This window comes from Xenopus tropicalis, chromosome 8 (genome assembly GCF_000004195.4).
Source record: "Xenopus tropicalis strain Nigerian chromosome 8, UCB_Xtro_10.0, whole genome shotgun sequence".
Classification (NCBI taxonomy): domain Eukaryota; kingdom Metazoa; phylum Chordata; class Amphibia; order Anura; family Pipidae; genus Xenopus; species Xenopus tropicalis.
In genome coordinates, this window is record NC_030684.2 from 145,096,552 (window position 1) to 145,118,806 (window position 22,255).

Here is a 22,255-nt window from a genome sequence, read left to right on the forward strand (position 1 = left end):
TCCTGCTGAATTGTGCTTAGTACAGGGGAATCCCTATGTGCCATAGTTTTATGGTATCTCTCTGTACAGGCTATGGGCAAACTTAGGGGGCTGTTCCTGCTGAATTGTGCTTAGTACAGGGGAATCCTTATGTGCCATAGTTTTATGGTATCTCTCTGTACAGGCTATGGGCAAACTTAGGGGGCTGTTCCTGCTGAATTGTGCTTAGTACAGGGGAATCCCTATGTGCCATAGTTTTATGGTATCTCTCTGTACAGGCTATGAGCAAACTTAGGGGGCTGTTCCTGCTGAATTGTGCTTAGTACAGGGGAATCCCTATGTGCCATAGTTTTATGGTATCTCTCTGTACAGGCTATGGGCAAACTTAGGGGGCTGTTCCTGCTGAATTGTGCTTAGTACAGGGGAATCCCTATGTGCCATAGTTTTATGGTATCTCTCTGTACAGGCTATGGGCAAACTTAGGGGGCTGTTCCTGCTGAATTGTGCTTAGTACAGGGGAATCCCTATGTGCCATAGTTTTATGGTATCTCTCTGTACAGGCTATGAGCAAACTTAGGGGGCTGTTCCTGCTGAATTGTGCTTAGTACAGGGGAATCCCTATGTGCCATAGTTTTATGGTATCTCTCTGTACAGGCTATGGGCAAACTTAGGGGGCTGTTCCTGCTGAATTGTGCTTAGTACAGGGGAATCCCTATGTGCCATAGTTTTATGGTATCTCTCTGTACAGGCTATGGGCAAACTTAGGGGGCTGTTCCTGCTGAATTGTGCTTAGTACAGGGGAATCTCTATGTGCCATAGTTTTATGGTATCTCTCTGTACAGGCTATGGGCAAACTTAGGGGGCTGTTCCTGCTGAATTGTGCTTAGTACAGGGGAATCCCTATGTGCCATAGTTTTATGGTATCTCTCTGTACAGGCTATGGGCAAACTTAGGGGGCTGTTCCTGCTGAATTGTGCTTAGTACAGGGGAATCCCTATGCTGCCATAGTTTTATGGTATCTCTCTGTACAGGTTATGAGCAAACTTAGGGGGCTGTTCCTGCTGAATTGTGCTTAGTACAGGGGAATCCCTATGTGCCATAGTTTTATGGTATCTCTCTGTACAGGCTATGAGCAAACTTAGGGGGCTGTTCCTGCTGAATTGTGCTTAGGAAATAGTATCCCAACCCACAGGAAGTTGAGGAAGACACATGAGTAGCAGGAAATACACCCCCCCCCCATGCACAGGAAGTAGAGGCAGATATCAGTAGCAGGAAATACACCCCCCCCCCCCCCCCCCCCCCCCCATAGTAGTTAGGCAGGTTAAATATAGGCACTATGGTTGAACATGATGGACGTATGTCTTTTTTCAACCCAACTTACTATGTTACTATGTATGAACAAGAAGTAGAAATGCACTCGCCCTGTGCACAGTAAGTAGAGGCAGACACGAGTAGCAGGAAATATATTCCCCCATCCCCCATGAACAGGAAGTAGAAATACACTCCCCCCCCCATGCACAGGAAGTAGAGACAGACACAAGTAGCAGGAAATATACCCCCCCCCATATGAACAGGAAGTAGAGACACAAGTAGCAGGAAATACACTCGCCCTGTGCACAGTAAGTAGAGGCAGATATGAGTAGCAGGAAATATATTCCCCCACCCCCAATGAACAGGAAGTAGAAATACACTCCCCCCCCCTCCAATCCACAGGAAGTAGAGGCAGATATCAGAAGCAGGAAATACACTCCCCCCCCCCCACCCCCAATGCACAGGAAGTAGAGACAGACACAAGTAACAGGAAATATACCCCCCCCCCGTATATGAACAGGAAGTAGAGACACACGAGTAGCAAGAAATACACTCCCCCAGGGCAGCACAGTCACTGACTTTTAGCGCAAAGTGACACAATATTACAGATTGTTCTTAGTTGTGAGTAATGACATTTTTTCCTGCCATCTCAGCCCTGCCATTGGTCAGTGTGCCTAGGTCCCCACCCTCTCACAATAACAGGCTAAACTGATGGGGGATCTAATGCCCTGCTTGGCTCTGACCCAGTCCCCTGGCAGCAAGGGGAGGGAGGAGCCTATTGATCCGCACCCCAGCCGGGGGCAATCCAGCCACACACAGATGGGAGACACCAGTGTTGCACTATAATAATCCGGGATAGTAAAAATCTATAGCATAAATGGTTCTCTGTCCTTCCTGCTCCTGGGCTGCTCTCTTTCCCATGGTCAGGCAGGAACCTCCCTCTGGGTAAGTGAATCCAATCTCCCCCCAGTACTTACCCAGGTACAGAGCTCTGATTCTCTGTACTTCCTGCTCCTGGGCTGTTCTCTTTCCCATGGTCAGGCAGGAACCTCCCCCTGGGTAAGTGAATCCAATCTCCCCCCAGTACTTACCCAGGTACAGAGCTCTGATTCTCTGTACTTCCTGCTCCTGGGCTGCTCTCTTTCCCATGGTCAGGCAGGAACCCCACCCCCTGGGTAAGTGAATCCAATCTCCCCCCAGTACTTACCCAGGTACAGAGCTCTGATTCTCTGTACTTCCTGCTCCTGGGCTGCTCTCTTTCCCATGGTCAGGCAGGAACCTCCCCCTGGGTAAGTGAATCCAATCTCTGTACCTGGGTAAGTACTGGGGGGAGATTGGAGTCACCTACCCAGGGGGGGGGTTCCTGCCTGACCATGGGAAAGAGAGCAGCCCAGGAGCAGGAAGTACAGAGAATCAGAGCTCTGTACCTGGGTAAGTACTGGGGGGAGATTGGATTCACTTACCCAGGGGGAGGTTCCTGTCTGACCATGGGAAAGAGAGCAGCCCAGGAGCAGGAAGTACAGAGAATCAGAGCTCTGTACCTGGGTAAGTACTGGGGGGAGATTGGATTCACTTACCCAGGGGGGGGTTCCTGCCTGACCATGGGAAAGAGAGCAGCCCAGGAGCAGGAAGTACAGAGAATCAGAGCTCTGTACCTGGGTAAGTACTGGGGGGAGATTGGATTCACTTACCCAGGGGGAGGTTCCTGCCTGACCATGGGAAAGAGAGCAGCCCAGGAGCAGGAAGTACAGAGAATCAGAGCTCTGTACCTGGGTAAGTACTGGGGGGAGATTGGATTCACTTACCCAGGGGGAGGTTCCTGCCTGACCATGGGAAAGAGAGCAGCCCAGGAGCAGGAAGTACAGAGAATCAGAGCTCTGTACCTGGGTAAGTACTGGGGGGAGATTGGATTCACTTACCCAGGGGGAGGTTCCTGCCTGACCATGGGAAAGAGAGCAGCCCAGGAGCAGGAAGTACAGAGAATCAGAGCTCTGTACCTGGGTAAGTACTGGGGGGAGATTGGATTCACTTACCCAGGGGGAGGTTCCTGTCTGACCATGGGAAAGAGAGCAGCCCAGGAGCAGGAACTACAGAGAATCAGAGCTCTGTACCTGGGTAAGTACTGGGGGGAGATTGGATTCACTTACCCAGGGGGGGGTTCCTGCCTGACCATGGGAAAGAGAGCAGCCCAGGAGCAGGAACTACAGAGAATCAGAGCTCTGTACCTGGGTAAGTACTGGGGGGAGATTGGATTCACTTACCCAGGGGGGGGAGGTTCCTGCCTGACCATGGGAAAGAGAGCAGCCCAGGAGCAGGAAGTACAGAGAATCAGAGCTCTGTACCTGGGTAAGTACTGGATGGAAGGTTCCTGGGCAGGTAAGTTGTTGAATTAACTATTTTATTATACAAACCCCGTTGTTCTACCTCACAATGGTATCTCATGTGATACCTGGCACAGAAAGTGGCCATCTGGGGGTGAGCGGCCAGTTGCCCAGCTTACTTCACTTGCCCAATGGAAGGGTAGCATATGATTAAGCCACCATGGAGGTGGGCAGATAGTAATGCTCTGTTGGCCTGATGGCCTTAATGAATGCAGCTGCGGCCCCTTTGTAGTAGCCAATGGGAAGTGCAAATGATAACATATCCTCGTACTGTTTGCTTTTGGTTGCTAGGGATTAACCACCCCTGCAACCAGCTGCCCCCCTGGATCAAGGGCTGGTTGGGGGAGGAGGTACGCTTATCAATACATACACAGGCTGCCCAGTCACTTGTCATTTATACTTAAGCTCAAGAACATGAAGAGTAAAAATGACTTTTAGATCAGTAACATTGAGGTTAACTTCCCCTTTAAGTAGTGGGCACAAACCCCCGGTCCCCAATAAATGATCTCCTCAGCCTGAATAGGCGGATTGTGCCCACAGGTGGGTGTCTCTGGCCATACAGAGAACGGAAATCCCAGGCGTTACGGACACAAACCGGGCTGCGGCTCGCAGGAAACTAAACGAAAACAAGATGGAGAAATTGTCATGGGAAAACTACATCTCCCAGCGTTCTTTGCGCAGCGCATGCGCGTATAATACTGTGGGGCGTACCATCTGAAACGCGAAAGGGGTGGCTAGGTATTGGCTTCCATCAGGATTGTCCTCTCATGCTTACTGTTATTTGATGACATTATAATAGGAATTTAGCGCGCCGTGTGAGCCATACCCACCCCCCGGTAACTCACTACAGGAGGTAAGTGCATACACACCCCTGTTTCCCAGTGGGTTCGCCCGGCGCTGTACCAACCCTACATGGAGTTTGGGCGATACCATTATGTGGGGACCGAGTTGTAAAGCCCGTCAGCGCGGCTCTGTTCAGTGTGTTGGGAAATCTTAGTGACGTTGCTATGTGACTGATTTATACTTTGGTGCCTGCCCCAGTCGCGTACAGCTTTATCTTTACAACCTATTCCCCGCAAGCTCATAGAGTGGTAGATGCCCGGCGAGTTTCCGGTGCGCGGTTTGTGCTTCCGGTTTTTGTGTGCGGATGAGCGGCCTTAGCTGGAGCCGAGCCTGAGTGCAGCTGGGCCCGGGGCTTCCCTGTACCTGAGCCCGAGTGTAGCGGGGGAGGCCGGAGAGTCCGCCAGAGGCACCGGGAGCCCTTGTACTGCGATACGGGCGGGATCCCCGGGGGACTCTGGGGCAGAAGTGTAAAGCTCCGGGGGCAAATCCTTCTTATTGTCTAGGGAGGGGCATTAGTTGTTTGCACAGGGGGCAGATAATATAAATCGGCTCGTTAGTTGGGCAAAACGGGGTGTAGGGGCAGTTAGTTGGGCAAAACGGGGTGTAGGGGCAGTTAGTTGGGTATAAACGGGGTGTAGGGGCAGTTAGTTGGGCAAAACGGGGTGTAGGGGCAGTTAGTTGGGTATACACGGGGTGTAGGGGCAGTTAGTTGGGCAAAACGGGGTGTAGGGGCAGTTAGTTGGGCAAAACGGGGTGTAGGGGCAGTTAGTTGGGTATAAACGGGGTGTAGGGGCAGTTAGTTGGGCAAAACGGGGTGTAGGGGCAGTTAGTTGGGTATACACGGGGTGTAGGGGCAGTTAGTTGGGTATACACGGGGTGTAGGGGCAGTTAGTTGGGTATACACGGGGTGTAGGGGCAGTTAGTTGGGCAAAACGGGGTGTAGGGGCAGTTAGTTGGGTATAAACGGGGTGTAGGGGCAGTTAGTTGGGTATAAACGGGGGTGTAGGGGGCAGTTAGTTGGGTATACACGGGGTGTAGGGGCAGTTAGTTGGGTATACACGGGGTGTAGGGGCAGTTAGTTGGGTATACACGGGGTGTAGGGGCAGTTAGTTGGGTATACACGGGGTGTAGGGGCAGTTAGTTGGGTATACACGGGGTGTAGGGGCAGTTAGTTGGGTATACACGGGGTGTAGGGGCAGTTAGTTGGGTATACACGGGGTGTAGGGGCAGTTAGTTGGGTATACACGGGGTGTAGGGGCAGTTAGTTGGGTATACACGGGGTGTAGGGGCAGTTAGTTGGGTATACACGGGGTGTAGGGGCAGTTAGTTGGGTATACACGGGGTGTAGGGGCAGTTAGTTGGGTATACACGGGGTGTAGGGGCAGTTAGTTGGGTATACACGGGGTGTAGGGGCAGTTAGTTGGGTATACACGGGGTGTAGGGGCAGTTAGTTGGGTATACACGGGGTGTAGGGGCAGTTAGTTGGGTATACAGAGCTTGGCAATATACAGGGATAAAGCCTTGGGCATCAGACTAGGGGGGGCATTGGCAGTGAGGGGCTTAGGAGTGAGTGTTTGGGGGTGAGGGCTCCCAGCAGAGGGGGGTCTGACACTTGGGGAGGGCGGGGCCCTGTCACACAGCGACTCCGGGTCATGGTTGGTCTGTGAGCTCCGGCCCCCCAGCAGCGCTCTGATGGCTGCAGATCAGGACAAGCTGGATGGACTGACCCTCCCTGGCCGCAGAGCCAAGACCGGTGAGACGGGGGGGTACTTATGGGCTCGGCTGTGTAATGTGGGGGCAAGTAGTGCGGCGCCTGGGGCTGGCGTGTAATGTGGGGGCAAGTAGTGCGGCGCCTGGGGCTGGCGTGTAATGTGGGGGCAAGTAGCGCGGCGCCTGGGGCTGGCGTGTAATGTGGGGGCAAGTAGTGCGGCGCCTGGGGCTGGCGTGTAATGTGGGGGCAAGTAGCGCGGCGCCTGGGGCTGGCGTGTAATGTGGGGGCAAGTAGTGCGGCGCCTGGGGCTGGCGTGTAATGTGGGGGCAAGTAGCGTGGCGCCTGGGGCTGGCGTGTAATGTGGGGGCAAGTAGCGTGGCGCCTGGGGCTGGCGTGTAATGTGGGGGCAAGTAGCGCGGCGCCTGGGGCTGGCGTGTAATGGGGGGGCAAGTAGTGCGGCGCCTGGGGCTGGCGTGTAATGTGGGGGCAAGTAGCGCGGCGCCTGGGGCTGGCGTGTAATGGGGGGGCTGGCGTGTAATGTGGGGGCAAGTAGCGCGGCGCCTGGGGCTGGCGTGTAATGGGGGGGCAAGTAGCGCAGCGCCTGGGGCTGGCGTGTAATGGGGGGCTGGCATGTAACGGGGGGGGCTGGCGTGTAATGGGGGGGCAAGTAGCGCGGCGCCTGGGGCTGGCGTGTAACGGGGGGGCTGGCGTGTAATGGTGGGGCAAGTAGTGTAGCGCCTGGGGCTGGCGTGTAATGGGGGGGCAAGTAGTGTAGCGCCTGGGGCTGGCGTGTAATGGGGGGGGCAAGTAGTGTAGCGCCTGGGGCTGGCGTGTAATGGGGGGCGTGTAACGTACTCGCTAATAACGAGTCTCTGCTTCGGTTTCAGGAATGCAAATGAAGAGCCCAGAGAAGAAAAGGCGCAAGTCAAACACGCAGGTAACGAGCGGGGGGCGGGGGTTACCTATTGGCCAATTCCTGGGGTTAGGGTACCCCTTAAAATTAACTCTTGCTATGATGGAAAGTGTGCTACTCTGAGACAGTTTGCATTTGGTCTTCATCTTTTATTATTGTGCTTTTTGAATTATTTAGCTTATTTCAGCATTTTCAGTGCCTATGTAGTTGCTAGGGATTACCCTAGCAACCAGGCAGTGGTTTGAGTGAGAGACTGGAAAATAAACAGGAGAGGGACTGAATAGAAAGTAATAAAAAGTTAGCTGCCAGGGTCAGTGACCCTTATTAAGAGACAGTCAAAGGAAGGCAACTTATTAAAAAATATACTAAATGAAGACCAGTTGAAAAGTTGGTATCTGGGGGAGGTACAGGGGGTTCCCTGGGTATCTGGGGGGGTACAGGGGGTTCCCTGGGTATCTGGGGGAGATACAGGGGGTTCCCTGGGTATCTGGGGGAGGTACAGGGGGTTCCCTGGGTATCTGGGGGAGGTACAGGGGGTTCCCTGGGTATCTGGGGGAGGTACAGGGGGTTCCCTGGGTATCTGGGGGAGGTACAGGGGGTTCCCTGGGTATCTGGGGGAGGTACAGTGGGTACCCTGGGTATCTGGGGGGGTACAGGGGGTTCCCTGGGTATCTGGGGGAGATACAGGGGGTTCCCTGGGTATCTGGGGGAGGTACAGGGGGGTTCCCTGGGTATCTGGGGGAGGTACAGTGGGTTCCCTGGGTATCTGGGGGAGGTACAGGGGGTTCCCTGGGTATCTGGGGGGGTACAGGGGGTTCCCTGGGTATCTGGGGGAGGTACAGGGGGTTCCCTGGGTATCTGGGGGAGGTACAGGGGGTTCCCTGGGTATCTGGGGGAGGTACAGGGGGGTTCCCTGGGTATCTGGGGGAGGTACAGGGGGTTCCCTGGGTATCTGGGGGAGGTACAGGGGGTTCCCTGGGTATCTGGGGCCATAAAGGGTTAATGAGATTAAGAGGCAGTATCGGGGCACATGATTGGCCCCCTTGTGTCTGTGACCGTTTGGCTCTAATCCTTTGTTTTCCTTGATGCCCTAGGGCCCTGCATACTCCCACCTTTCTGAATTTGCCCCACCGCCCACCCCAATGGTCGACCACCTTGTGGCGTCCAATCCCTTTGAAGATGATTTTGGAGCCCCGAAAGTCAACGCAGCCGCCTCCTCCCCCTTCCTGAATAACCCGGTGCCCTTTGGAAACTACCGGATGCAGGGCGGCATGCCCCATCAGATGGCCCCTGGCTACCCCGGGGGCCCCCAGCCCATCAGAAGGCAGGCGCCCCCATTTCCCCCTAATCAGATGGCCCCCGGCTTTGCAATGTCCCAGAACCCAAACTATCACCAGCCTGGAAACATGAACTTTTCCAACCCGCCCTTTAACCAAGCCATGGGGCAAAGCTTCAGCCCCCCTGCGGGGCAAATGATACAGGGACCAGTGGGAGGGTTTGGGCCGATGATGTCGCCAAACATGGGTCAGCCCCCTAGAGGGGAGATGGGCCCTGGGCCGGTTTTGAACTCTCCCGGCGGCCCTCCGTTTTCCCAAAGGTTTGGCCCATCCGGGCACCCATTTGGACAGCCCCCAGTGCCGCGACCCAGCCTCCCCCCAAACACCAGCCCGTTTGCAGGGGCGGACCAAAGCTTCCCCCCGGGGGTCGAAGAGCACGGCAAGAATATCAACCCCCCCAGCAACACTTTCACTCAAGAGCAGCACGTGGGGTCGCCCTCCGCCGTCAACGGCAACCAACCCAATTTCACCCCCAACAACTCCGCGCGGGGCAACAGTAGCACTCCGGAAGTCAACAACATCCCTCCCCCGAGCAAGCCAACGGGCAACTCGGGGCACCAGCCGCCCCCCGGACTTATTTACCCCTGCGGGGCCTGTGAGCGTGAAGTGAACGACGACCAGGACGCCATCTTGTGCGAGGCGTCGTGCCAGAAGTGGTTTCACCGAGAGTGCACCGGGATGACTGAAAGTGCCTACAGCCTGCTCACCAGGGAGGTCTCGGCCGTCTGGGCTTGTGACTACTGCCTGAAAACCAAGGATATCCAGTCCGTCTACATCCGCGGCGCCATGGGGCAACTGGTGGCGGCCAATGACGGTTGAACGTGGCAACGGGGCGGTGACCTGGTTACTCACAGCTTTAACGACTGCTCTCTTTGGGGGGGGAGAGGCTTTCCCAGTACCGAGGGGGGAGTGGCCAAGGACAATCCTCAGACGCATTCACTTGACTAATGGATTTTGGGGTGTAAGGCATTTGTTTGGCCCCTCCCCTTCCGGGTGATCGTGGGAAGCGTTCGGATTGGTGGGTTATTGTTACATTGGAAACGTTCACACTCCATTGATTTTGTACAGAGACAAGCCCCTCCCCCTACGTGTATTTTTGATAATGTGTACGAGTCTTGTCTGCCTTCATGCCCCTCCATTGTGGCGTCGCTAAGTGCGCCGACGCATTTCACTCCATAGTGACCTGGTTATTGCTTCCCATTGGCTTATTCCGGAGAATATTATAACTGATTCATTTCTAAACGTATTGGGTGGGGCATATAAAGTGACTCCTCCCCCTTTCGTTACCCGTATGCAGCCAAACATACATTTGCAGGTAACTGCACTGCTGCAAAATCTGCCCCTCTTATTGCACTTATTGGTCTCTTAGTCTGGCCCCCGGCAGGAGTGGGGGTGCACGTGGGTTATTATTGGTTTCAGGGTGAGGGGGGAATCGATCGCTAACCAGTATTTATTTCCTCACGTCTCCATGGAAACAATATGATTGTGATTGGTTGAGGAGTCCTCGCTCTCCTGTGTCTCCGCCCCCTGCCGGTGAGAAGGAATAAAGGTTAGGGGGGAGGAGTATTTGTATTCCTCGTGGGCGGAGACGCAGGGCAGCACGGAACTCCTCCCATAAGGAACAGACTTAGCAGAGAATTGGGGGGGTGAAACCATGCACCCCCTTGTGGCGGGAGGCCTCCATAGCAGCCCAGTGCAGTTGGTACAAACGCTTCCCTGTGGGGGGGCACTGGGGGCTGTGGGAGGCCTCTGCAAGCAATAAGCTCAGTGTTCACTTCCCCTTTAATGTTTGCATTCTACCTCATTCTAACCCAATGCAAACCATGATTATTTGCCCTAAGGGACCCCCCATTAGATGTACTTACCCATCACTTACTGTGACACGGTGCCCCCGGCATTCCCTTCCCCCTGCCATTTCCTGTTTGCCCAGTCTCCAGGCAACATCATCCCTCCCCAGTTAATCTCCGAGCCGGCCCCATTGCAGACTGGCCCATTAGCCCCGACATTAGCCCCGACTTACCTTTATCTCTGCTTTGTGGGACTTGCCCTTTAATGAATGGAGTTGGTTACTGGCTGCAATCTCTGTGAGCACTGATGCCCCTTATTCATGGGGGGGCCAATAGGAAGGCACAAATGGATGTATTAGGTCCCTGTGGGTGCAACCATTCCTCTGTCAGTCTGCGTTTCCCTGCCAGCACTGAGCTGCATTGTGGGCCCCGTGCAGCCATGTTGTCCCCTACAGTGACACTTGTGATGCCTTTTCTTTCCATCTTCCTATAAAGATTTGTGAGAGAATTCTGCCTCCTCTGTTTGTTCTGTTTGTGCAGCATCTTCTAACCAGAGGCATTTACTGGGCACCCTCACATGGGGGGGGGGGGGTCACTATATAAAAATATATAAGGGGGGGGTCCCTATATATAAATATATAAGGGGGGGGGGGGCAGTAATGAAATAGAGAAAGTACAGGGAAGAGCGACTAAGCTGATAAAGGGAATGGGCTCAGTTATGGGGAAAGGCTGGCCCAGTTGGGATTGGTTACACTGGGGAAGGGGCAGTTAAGGGGGGGGTCACTATATATAAATATATAAGGGGGGGGCAGTAATGAAATAGAGAAAGTACAGGGAAAGAGCGACTAAGCTGATAAAGGGAATGGGCTCAGTTATGGGGAAAGGCTGGCCCAGTTGGGATTGGTTACACTGGGGGGGGGGGGCAGTTAAGGGGGGGGGGTCACTATATATAAATATATAAGGGGGGGGGTCACTATATATAAATATATAAGGGGGGGCAGGAATGAATAGAGAAAGTACAGGGAAGAGCGACTAAGCTGATAAAGGGAATGGGCTCAGTTATGGGGAAAGGCTGGCCCAGTTGGGATTGGTTACACTGGGGAAGGGGCAGTTAAGGGGGGGTCACTATATATAAATATATAAGGGGGGGGGTCACTATATATAAATATATAAGGGGGGGGCAGTAATGAAATAGAGAAAGTACAGGGAAGAAGCGACTAAGCTGATAAAGGGAATGGGCTCAGTTATGGGGAAAGGCTGGCCCAGTTGGGATTGGTTACACTGGGGGGGGGGGGGGCAGTTAAGGGGGGGGTCACTATATATAAATATATAAGGGGGGGGCAGTAATGAAATAGAGAAAGTACAGGGAAGAGCGACTAAGCTGATAAAGGGAATGGGCTCAGTTATGGGGAAAGGCTGGCCCAGTTGGGATTGGTTACACTGGGGGGGGGGCAGTTAAGGGGGGGGGGTCACTATATATAAATATATAAGGGGGGGGCAGTAATGAAATAGAGAAAGTACAGGGAAGAGCGACTAAGCTGATAAAGGGAATGGGCTCAGTTATGGGGAAAGGCTGGCCCAGTTGGGATTGGTTACACTGGGGAGGGGCAGTTAAGGGGGGGTCACTATATATAAATATATAAGGGGGGCAGGAATGAAAATAGAGAAAGTACAGGGAAGAGCGACTAAGCTGATAAAGGGAATGGGCTCAGTTATGGGGAAAGGCTGGCCCAGTTGGGATTGTTACACTGGGGAGGGGCAGTTTAAGGGGGGGGTCCACTATATATAATATATAAGGGGGGGCAGGAATGAAATAGAGAAAGTACAGGGAAGAGCGACTAAGCTGATAAGGGAATGGGCTCAGTTATGGGGAAAGGCTGGCCCAGTTGGGATTGGTTACACTGGGGGGGGGGGCATTTAAGGGGGGGGTCCACTATATATAAATATATAAGGGGGGGCAGGAATGAAATAGAGAAAGTACAGGGAAGAGCGACTAAGCTGATAAAGGGAATGGGCTCAGTTATGGGGAAAGGCTGGCCCAGTTGGGATTGGTTACACTGGGGAAGGGGCAGTTAAGGGGGGGGGGTCACTATATATAAATATATAAGGGGGGGGCAGTAATGAAATAGAGAAAGTACAGGGAAGAGCGACTAAGCTGATAAAGGGAATGGGCTCAGTTATGGGGAAAGGCTGGCCCAGTTGGGATTGGTTACACTGGGGGGGGGCAGTTAAGGGGGGGTCACTATATATAAATATATAAGGGGGGGGCAGGAATGAAATAGAGAAAGTACAGGGAAGAGCGACTAAGCTGATAAAGGGAATGGGCTCAGTTATGGGGAAAGGCTGGCCCAGTTGGGATTGGTTACACTGGGAAGGGGCAGTTAAGGGGGGGTCACTATATATAAATATATAAGGGGGGGTCACTATATATAAATATATAAGGGGGGGTCACTATATATAAATATATAAGGGGGGGTCACTATATATAAGGGGGGGTCCACTATTATAAATATATAAGGGGGGGGGCAGTAATGAAATAGAGAAAGTACAGGGAATAGCGACTAAAGCTGATAAAGGGAATGGGCTCAGTTATGGGGAAAAGGCTGGCCCAGTTGGGATTGGTTACACTGGGGGGGGGGGGGGGGCAGTTAAGGGGGGGGGGGTCACTATATATAAATATATAAGGGGGGTCCACTATATATAAATATATAAGGGGGGGTCACTATATATAAGGGGGGTCACTATATATAAATATATAAGGGGGGGCAGTAATGAAATAGAGAAAGTACAGGGAATAGCGACTAAGCTGATAAAGGGAATGGGCTCAGTTATGGGGAAAGGCTGGCCCAGTTTGGGATTGGTTACACTGGGGGGGGGGGCGGGGGGCAGTTAAGGGGGGGTCACTATATATAAATATATAAGGGGGGGGGCAGTAAATGAAATAGAGAAAGTACAGGGAAGAGCGACTAAGCTGATAAAGGGAATGGGCTCAGTTATGGGGAAAGCTGGCCCAGTTGGGATTGGTTTACACTGGGGAGGGCAGTTAAGGGGGGGGTCACTATATATAAATATATAAGGGGGGGTCACTATATATAAATATATAAGGGGGGGTCACTATAATATAATATATAAGGGGGGTCACTATATATAAGGGGGGGTCAACTATATATAATATATAAGGGGGGGCAGTAATGAAATAGAGAAAGTAAGGGAATAGCGACTAAGCTGATAAAGGGAATGGGCTCAGTTATGGGGAAAGGCTGGCCCAGTTGGGATTGGTTACACTGGGGGGGGGGGGGGGGGCAGTTAAGGGGGGGTCACTATATATAAATATATAAGGGGGGCAGTAATGAAATAGAGAAAGTACAGGAGAGCGACTAGCTGATAAAAGGAATGGGCTCAGTTATGGGGAAAGGCTGGCCCAGTTGGATTGGTTACACTGGGGAAGGGGCAGTTAAGGGGGGGTCACTATATATAAATATATAAGGGGGGGGCAGTAATGAATAGAGAAAGTAGCAGGGAAGAGCGACTAAGCTGATAAGGGAATGGGCTCAGTTATGGGAAAGGCTTGGCCCAGTTGGGATTGGTTACACTGGGGGGGGGGGGGGGGGGTCACTATATATAAATATATAAGGGGGGCAGTAATGAAATAGAGAAGTACAGGGAAGAGCGACTAAGCTGATAAAGGGAATGGGCTCAGTTATGGGGAAAGGCTGGCCCAGTTGGGATTGGTTACACTGGGGGGGGGGGGGGGGGGGGTCACTATATATAACTAATATAAGGGGGGGGCAGTATGAAATAGAGAAAGTACAGGGAAGAGCGACTAAGCTGATAAAGGGAATGGGCTCAGTTATGGGGAAAGGCTGGCCAGTTGGGATTGTTACACTGGGAAGGGGCAGTTAAGGGGGGGGCACTATATATAAATGGGGGGGGGGGGGATCTGCCCGGCAGCTTAAATCTGACCCTACACGCAAATTCCCTTCCTGCTCACGCATTCCTTGTACAAAATAATCAGCCTGAGTCGGCAGTGTGCAGGCCTGGCCCCCGGGAAATATAATAAGGAGATTATAATGGGGGCCCCTAGTAATGACAAGTCCATTGCACTGCCCCGCCTGTGGGGCATATAACCAACTGGAAGATAAGGGTGGGCAAAATAACTTTATATTAGCAAAGCGGCCAGTTAAACAACTGTCTTGTCCTCTGACCTAGTAGTACCAGTAAGAGTAGGGCAAGATGGGGACGGTAGGGGCAAGATGGAGACAGTAGGGCCAGATGGAGACGTAGGCGCAAGATGGAGACAGTAGGGCAAGATGGAGACAGTAGGCAAGATGGAAGACAGTAGGGCAAGATGGGAGACGGTAGGGCAAGATGGGGACAGTAGGGCAAGATGGGGACCGTAGGACGGTAGGGCAAGAATGGAGACAGTAGGACAAAGATGGGGACAGTAGGGCAAGATGGAGAAACAGTAGGGCAAGATGGGGACGGTCAGGGCAAGAATGGAACAGTAAGGACAAGATGGGACGGTAGGGCAAGATGGAGACAGTAGGACAAGATGGGAGGGGGGGAGCAGTAGGGGCAAGATGGAGACAGTAGGGCAAGATGGGGACGGTAGGGAAAGATGGAGAACAGTAGGACAAGAATGGGGACCGGTAGGCAAGATGGAGACAGTAGGGCAAGATGGGGACGGTAGGGCAAAGATGGAGACAGTAGGACAAGATGGAGACAGTAGGGCAAGATGGGGACAGTAGGGCAAGATGGGAGACAGTAGGGCAAGATGGAGTACAGTAGGGCAAGATGGGGACAGTAGGGCAAGATGGAGACAGTAGGGAAGAATGGAGACAGTAGGGCAAGAATGGGACGTAAGGGCAAGATGAGAGCAGTAGGGCAGATGGGGACAGTAGGGCAAGATGGAGACAGTAGGGCAAGATGGCAGACAGTAGGGCAAGATGGAGACAGTAGGACAAGATGGAGACAGTAGGGCAAGATGGAGACAGAGGGGCAAGATGGAGACAGTAGGACAAGATGACAGAGATAATGAAGAGCCAGAGAAGAAGGCGCAATCAAACACGCAGGTAACGAGCGGGGGCGGGGGTACCTATTGGCCATTCTTGGGGTTAGGGTACCCCTTAAATTAACTCTGCTATGATGGAAAGTGTGGCTACTCTGAGACAGTTTGCATTTTGTCTTCATCTTTTTATTTATTGTGTTTTTTTGAATTATTTAAGCTTTTTCAGCATTTCAGTGCCTAATGTAGTTGCTAGGGATTACCTAGCAACCAGGCAGTGGTTTGAGTGAGAGACTGGAAAATAAAACAGGAGAGGGACTGAATAGAAAGTAATAAAAGTTAGCTGCCAGGGTCAGTGACCCTATTAAGAGACAGTCAAAGGAAGGCAACTTATTAAAAATAATACTAAATGAAGACCAGTTGAAAAGTTGGTATCGGGGGGAGGTACAGGGGGTTCCCTGGGTATCTGGGGGTACAGGGGTTCCCTGGGTATCTGGGGGAGATACAGGGGGTTCCTGGGTATTGGGGAGGTACGGGGGTTCCCTGGGTATCGGGGAGGTACAAGGGGGTTCCTGGGTATCTGGGGGAGGTTACAGGGGGTTCCCTGGGTATACTGGGGGAGGTACAGTGGGTGTCCCTGGGTATGGGGGAGGTACAGTGGGGTTACTGGTATCTGGGGGGGGTACAGGGGTTCCTGGGTATCTGGGGAGATACAGGGGGTTCCCTGGGTATCTGGGGGAGGTACAGGGGGGTTCCCTGGTATCTGGGGGAGGTACAGTGGGTTTCCCTGGGTATCTGGGGAGGTACAGGGGGTTCCTGGGTATCTGGGGGGTACAGGGGGTTCCCTGGGTATCTGGGGGAGGTACAGGGGGTTCCCTGGGTTTGGGGGAGGTACAGGGGGTTCCCTGGGTATCTGGGGGAGGTCTACGGGGGGTTCCGGGTATCTGGGGGAGGTACAGGGTTCCCTGGATCTGGGGGAGGTACAGGGGGTTCCCTGGGTATCTGGGGCCATAAAAGGGTTAATGAGATTAAGAGGCAGTATCGGGGCACATGATTGGCCCTTGTGTCTGTGACCGTTTGGCTCTAATCCTTTGTTTTCCTTGATGCCCTAGGGCCCTGCATACTCCCATTTCTGAATTTGCCCACCGCCACCCCAATGGTCGACACCTTGTGGGTCCAATCCCTTTGAAGATGATTTTGGAGCCCCCGAAGGTCAACGCAGCCGCCTCCTCCCTTCCTGAATAACCCGGTGCCCTTTGGAAACTACCGGATGCAGGGCGGCATGCCCCATCAGATGGCCCTGGCTACCCCGGGGCCCCCAGCCCATCAGAAGGCAGGCGCCCCATTTCCCCTAATCAGATGGCCCCGGCTTGCAATGTCCCAGAACCAAACTATCACCAGACTGGAAACATGAACTTTTCCACCCGCCTTTAACAAGCCATGGGGCAAAGCTTCAGCCCTGCGGGGCAAATGATACAGGACCAGTGGGAGGGTTTGGGCCGATGATTGTCGCCAAACATGGGCAGCCCCTAAGAGGGGAATGGGCCTGGCCGGTTTTGAACTCTCCCGGCGGCCCTCCGTTTTCCCAAAGGTTTGGCCATCCGGGCACCCATTTGGACAGCCCCAGTGCGCGACCAGCCTCCCCCCCAAACCCAGCCCGTTTGCAGGGCGGACCAAAGCTTCCCCCGGGGGTCGAAGAGCACGGCAAGAATATCAACCCCCCAGCAACACTTTCACTCAAGAGCAGCACGTGGGGTCGCCCTCCGCCGTCAACGGCAACCAACCCAATTTCACCCAACAACTCGCGCGGGGCAACAGTAGCACTCCGGAGTCACAACATCCCTCCCCGAGCAAGCCAACGGGCAACTCGGGGCACCAGCGCGCCCCCGGACTTATTTACCCCTGCGGGGCTGTGAGCGTGAAGTGAACGACGACCAGGACGCCATCTTGTGCGAGGCGTCGTGCCAGAAGTGGTTTACACCGAGAGTGCACCGGATGACTGAAAGTGCCTACAGCCTGCTCACCAGGGAGGTTCGCCGTCTGGGCTTGTGACTACTGCCTGAAAAACCAAGGATATCCAGTCCGTCTACATCCGCGGCGCCATGGGGCAACTGGTGGCGGCAATGACGGTTGAAACGTGGCAACGGGCGGTGACCTGGTTACTCACAGCTTTAACGACTGCTCTCTTTGGGGGGAGAGGCTTTCCCAGTACCGAGGGGGAGTGGCCAAGGACAATCCTCAGACGCATCCACTTGACTAATGATTTTGGGGTGTAAGGCATTTGTTTGGCCCCTCCCCTTCCGGGTGATCGTGGAAGCGTTCGGATTGTGGGTTTTGTTACATTGGAAACGTTCACAACTCCATTGATTTTGTACAGAGACAAGCCCTCCCCCTACGTGTATTTTTGATAATGTGTACGAGTCTTGTGTCTGCCTTCATGCCCCTCATTGTGGCGTCGCTAAGTGCGCCGACGCATTTCACTCCATAGTGACCTGGTTATTGCTGCCATTGTTATTCCGGAGAATATTATAAACTGATTCATTCTAAACGTATTGGTGGGGCATATAAAGTGACTCTCCTCCCTTTCGTTACCCGTATGCAGCCAAACATACATTTGCAGGTAACTGCACTGCTGCAAAATCTGCCCTCTTATTGGCATTATTGGTCCTTTAGTCTGGCCCCCGCAGGAGTGGGGGTGCACGTGGGTTATTATTGTTTCAGGGTGAGGGGGGAATCGATCGCTAACCAGTATTTATTCCTCACGTCTCCATGGAAACAATATGATTGTGATTGGTTGAGGAGTCCTCGCTCTCCTGTGTCTCCGCCCCTGCGTGGAAGGGATAAAAGTTAGGGGGGAGGAGTATTTTTTGTATTCCCGTGGGCGGAGACGCAGGGCAGCACGGAACTCCTCCATAAGGAACAGACTTAGGCAGAGAATTGGGGGGTGAAACCATGCACCCCCTTGTGGGGGAGGCTCCATAGCAGCCCGTGCAGTTGGTACACAACGCTTCCCTGTGGGGGGGCACTGGGGGCTGTGGAGGCCTCTGCAAGCAATAAGCTCAGTGTTCACTTCCCTTTAATGTTTGCATTCTACTCATTCTAACCCAATGCAAACCATGATTATTTGCCCTAAGGGACCCCCATTTTAATGTACTATACCCATCACTTACTGTGACACGGTGCCCCGGCATTCCTCTCCCCTGCATTTCCTGTTTTCCCAGTCTCAGGCAACATCATCCCTCCCCCAGTTAATCTCGCGAGCCGCCCATTGCAGACTGGCCCATTAGCCCGACATTAGCCCGACTTACCTTTATCTCTGCTTGTGGGACTTGCCCTTTAATGATGGAGTTGGTTACTGGCTGCAATCTCTGTGAGCACTGATGCCCCTTATTCATGGGGGGGCCAATAGGAAGGCAAAATGGATGTATTAGGTCCCTGTGGGTGCAACCATTCCTCTGTCAGTCTGCGTTTCCTGCCAGCACTGAGCTGCATTGTGGGCCCGTGCAGCCATGTTGTCCCCTACAGTGACACTTGTGATGCCTTTTCTTTCATCTTCCTATAAAGATTTGTGAGAGAATTCTGCCTCCTCTGTTGTTCTGTTTGTGCAGCATCTCTAGAGGCATTTACTGGCACCCTCCATGGGGGGGGGGGGTCCACTATATAAAAATATATAAGGGGGGGGTCCCTATATATAATATAAAGGGGGGGGGGGCAGTAATGAAATGAGAAAGTACAGGGAAGAGCGACTAAGCTGATAAAGGGAATGGGCTCAGTTATGGGAAAGGCGTGCCCAGTTGGGATTGGTTACACTGGAAGGGCAGTTAAGGGGGGGTCACTATATATAAATAATGGGGAGGGAGTAATGAAAATAGAGAAAGTACAGGGAAAGAGACTAAGCTGATTAAAGGGAATAGGGCTCAGTTATGGGAAGGTGGCCCAGTTGGGATTGGTTACACTGGGGGGGGGGCAGTTAAGGGGGGGGTTCACTATATATAAATATATAAGGGGGGGTCACTATATATAAATATATAAGGGGGCAGGAATGAAATAGAGAAGTACAGGAAGAGCGACTAAGCTGATAAAGGGAATGGGCTCAGTTATGGGGAAAGGCTGGCCCAGTTGGGATTGGTTACACTGGGGAAGGGGCAGTTAAGGGGGGGTCACTATATATAATATATAAGGGGGGGGTCACTATATATACAATAATTAAGGGGGGGGCAGTAATGAAATAGAAGAAAGTACAGGAAGAGCGACTAGCTGATAAAGGGAATGGGCTCAGTTATGGGAAAGGCTGGCCCAGTGGGATTGGTTACCATGGGGGGGGGGGGGCAGTTAAGGGGGGGTCACTATATATAAATATATAAGGGGGGGCAGTAATGAAATAGAGAAAGTACAGGGAAGGCGACTAAGCTGATAAAGGAATGGGCTCAGTTATGGGGAAAGGCTGCCGCAGTTGGGATTGTTACACTGGGGGGGGGGCAGTTAAGGGGGGGGGTCACTATATATAAATATATAAGGGGGGGGCAGTAATGAAATAGAGAAAGTACAGGGAAGAGCGACTAAGCTGATAAAGGGAATGGGCTCAGTTATGGGAAAAGGCTGGCCCAGTTGGATTGGTTACACTGGGGAGGGGCAGTTAAGGGGGGTCACTATATATAAATATATAAGGGGGGGCAGGAATGAAATAGAGAAAGTACAGGAAGAGCGACTAAGCTGATAAAGGGAATGGGCTCAGTTATGGGGAAAGGCTGGCCCAGTTGGGATTGGTTACACTGGGGAGGGGCAGTTAAGGGGGGGTCACTATATATAAATATATAAGGGGGGGCAGAATGAATAAGAGAAAGTACAGGGAAGAGCGACTAAGCTGTAAAGGGAATGGGCTCAGTTATGGGGAAAGGCTGGCCCAGTTGGGATTGGTTACACGGGGGGGGGGCATTTAAGGGGGGGGTCACTATATATAAATATATAAGGGGGGGCAGGAATGAAATAGAGAAAGTCAGGAGAGAGCGACTATAGATGAATAAGGGAATGGGCTCAGTTATGGGGAAAGGCTGGCCCAGTTGGGATTGTTACACTGGGAAGGGGCAGTTAAGGGGGGGGTCACTATATATAAATATATAAGGGGGGGCAGTAATGAAATAGAGAAAGTACAGGAAAGCGACTAAGCTGATAAAGGGAATGGGCTCAGTTATGGGGAAAGGCTGGCCCAGTTGGGTTGGTTCAACTGGGGGGGGGCAGTTAAGGGGGGTTCACTATATTATATAATTAAGGGGGGGGCAGAATGAAATAGAGAAGTACAGGGAAGACGACTAGTGATAAGGGAATGGGCTCAGTTATGGGGAAAGGCTGGCCCAGTTGGGATTGGTTACACTGGGAAGGGGCAGTTAAGGGGGGGGTCACTATATATAAATATATAAGGGGGGTCACTATATATAAATATATAAGGGGGGTACTATATATAATATATAGGGGGTATATATAGAGGGGGTCACTATATATAAATATATAAGGGGGGCAGTAATGAAATAGAGAAAGTACAGGGAATAGCGACTAAGCTGATAAAGGGATGGGCTCAGTTATGGGGAAAGGCTGGCCCAGTTGAGGATTGGTTACACTGGGGGGGGGGGGGGGCAGTTAAGGGGGGGGGGTCACTATATATAAATATATAAGGGGGGGTCACTATATATAAATATTAAGGGGGGGTCATAATATAAAAGGGGGTCACTATATATAAATAATATAAGGGGGGGCAGTATAGAAATAGAGAAAATACAGGGAATAGCGACTAAGCTGATAAAAGGAATGGCTCAGTATGGGGAAAGGCTGGCCCAGTTGGATTGGTTACACTGGGGGGGGGCGGGGGCAGTTAGGGGGGGTCACTATATATAAATATATAAGGGGGGGCAGTAATGAAATAGAGAAAGTAGGGGAAGAGCGACTAAGCTGATAAAGGGAATGGCTCAGTTATGGGGAAAGCTGGCCCAGTTTGGGATTGGTTACACTGGGGAAGGGGCAGTTAAGGGGGGGTCACTATATATAAATATAAGGGGGGTATAAGAGTCACTATATATAAATATATAAGGGGGGTCACTATATATAAAGGAGGGGGGTCACTATATAATAAATATAATAAGGGGGGGGCAGTATGAAATAGAGAAAGTACAGGGAATAGCGACTAAGCTGATAAAGGGAATGGGCTCAGTTATGGGAAAGGCTGGCCCAGTTGGGATTGGTTACACTGGGGGGGGGGGGGGGCAGTTAAGGGGGGGTCATATATATAAATATATAAGGGGGGCAGTAATGAAATAGAGAAAGTACAGGGAAGAGCGACTAAGCTGATAAAGGGAATGGGCTCAGTTATGGGGAAAGGCTGGCCCAGTTGGGATTGGTTACACTGGGAAGGGGCAGTTAAGGGGGGGTCACTATATATAAATATATAAGGGGGGGGGCAGTAATGAAATAGAGAAAGTACAGGGAAGAGCGACTAAGCTGATAAAGGGAATGGGCTCAGTTATGGGGAAAGGCTGCCCAGTGTTGGATTGGTTACACTGGGGGGGGGGGGGGTCACTATATATAAATATATAAGGGGGGCAGTAATGAAAGAAGAAGTACAGGGAAGAGCGACTAAGCTGATAAAGGGAATGGGCTCAGTTATGGGGAAAGGCTGGCCCAGTTGGGATTGGTTACACTGGGGGGGGGGGGGGGTTCACTTATATAATATATAAGGGGGGGCGTAATGAAATAGAGAAAGTACAGGGAAGAGCGACTAAGCTGATAAAGGGAATGGGCTCAGTTATGGGGAAAGGCTGGCCCAGTTGGGATTGGTTACACTGGGAAGGGGCAGTTAAGGGGGGGGCACTATATATAAATGGGGGGGGGGGGATCTGCCGGCAGCTTAAATCTGACCCTACAGCAAATTCCCTTCCTGCTCACGCATTCCTTGTACCAAATAATCAGCTGAGTCGCAGTGTGCAGGCCTGGCCCCCCA

At 52.3% G+C, this 22,255-nt stretch overlaps 1 protein-coding gene and 1 pseudogene across 3 annotated transcripts; both read left to right on the top strand.

The window, feature by feature from the left end:
• Window positions 1-4,386: 4,386 nt before the first annotated feature.
• Window positions 4,387-10,770, top strand: pygo2 (pygopus family PHD finger 2). 3 transcript variants are annotated; one of them, XM_031890563.1, is made up of 3 exons: window positions 4,387-4,524; window positions 7,113-7,162; window positions 8,233-10,770. In XM_031890563.1, exons 2-3 carry the CDS (start codon window positions 7,115-7,117, stop codon window positions 9,292-9,294), a joined length of 1,110 nt encoding a protein of 369 aa, XP_031746423.1. In that variant the 5' UTR covers window positions 4,387-4,524; window positions 7,113-7,114; the 3' UTR covers window positions 9,295-10,770.
• A 4,495-nt stretch (window positions 10,771-15,265) lies between these two features.
• Window positions 15,266-17,543, top strand: LOC116406869 (annotated as a pseudogene).
• The last annotated feature ends 4,712 nt before the right edge of the window (window positions 17,544-22,255 follow it).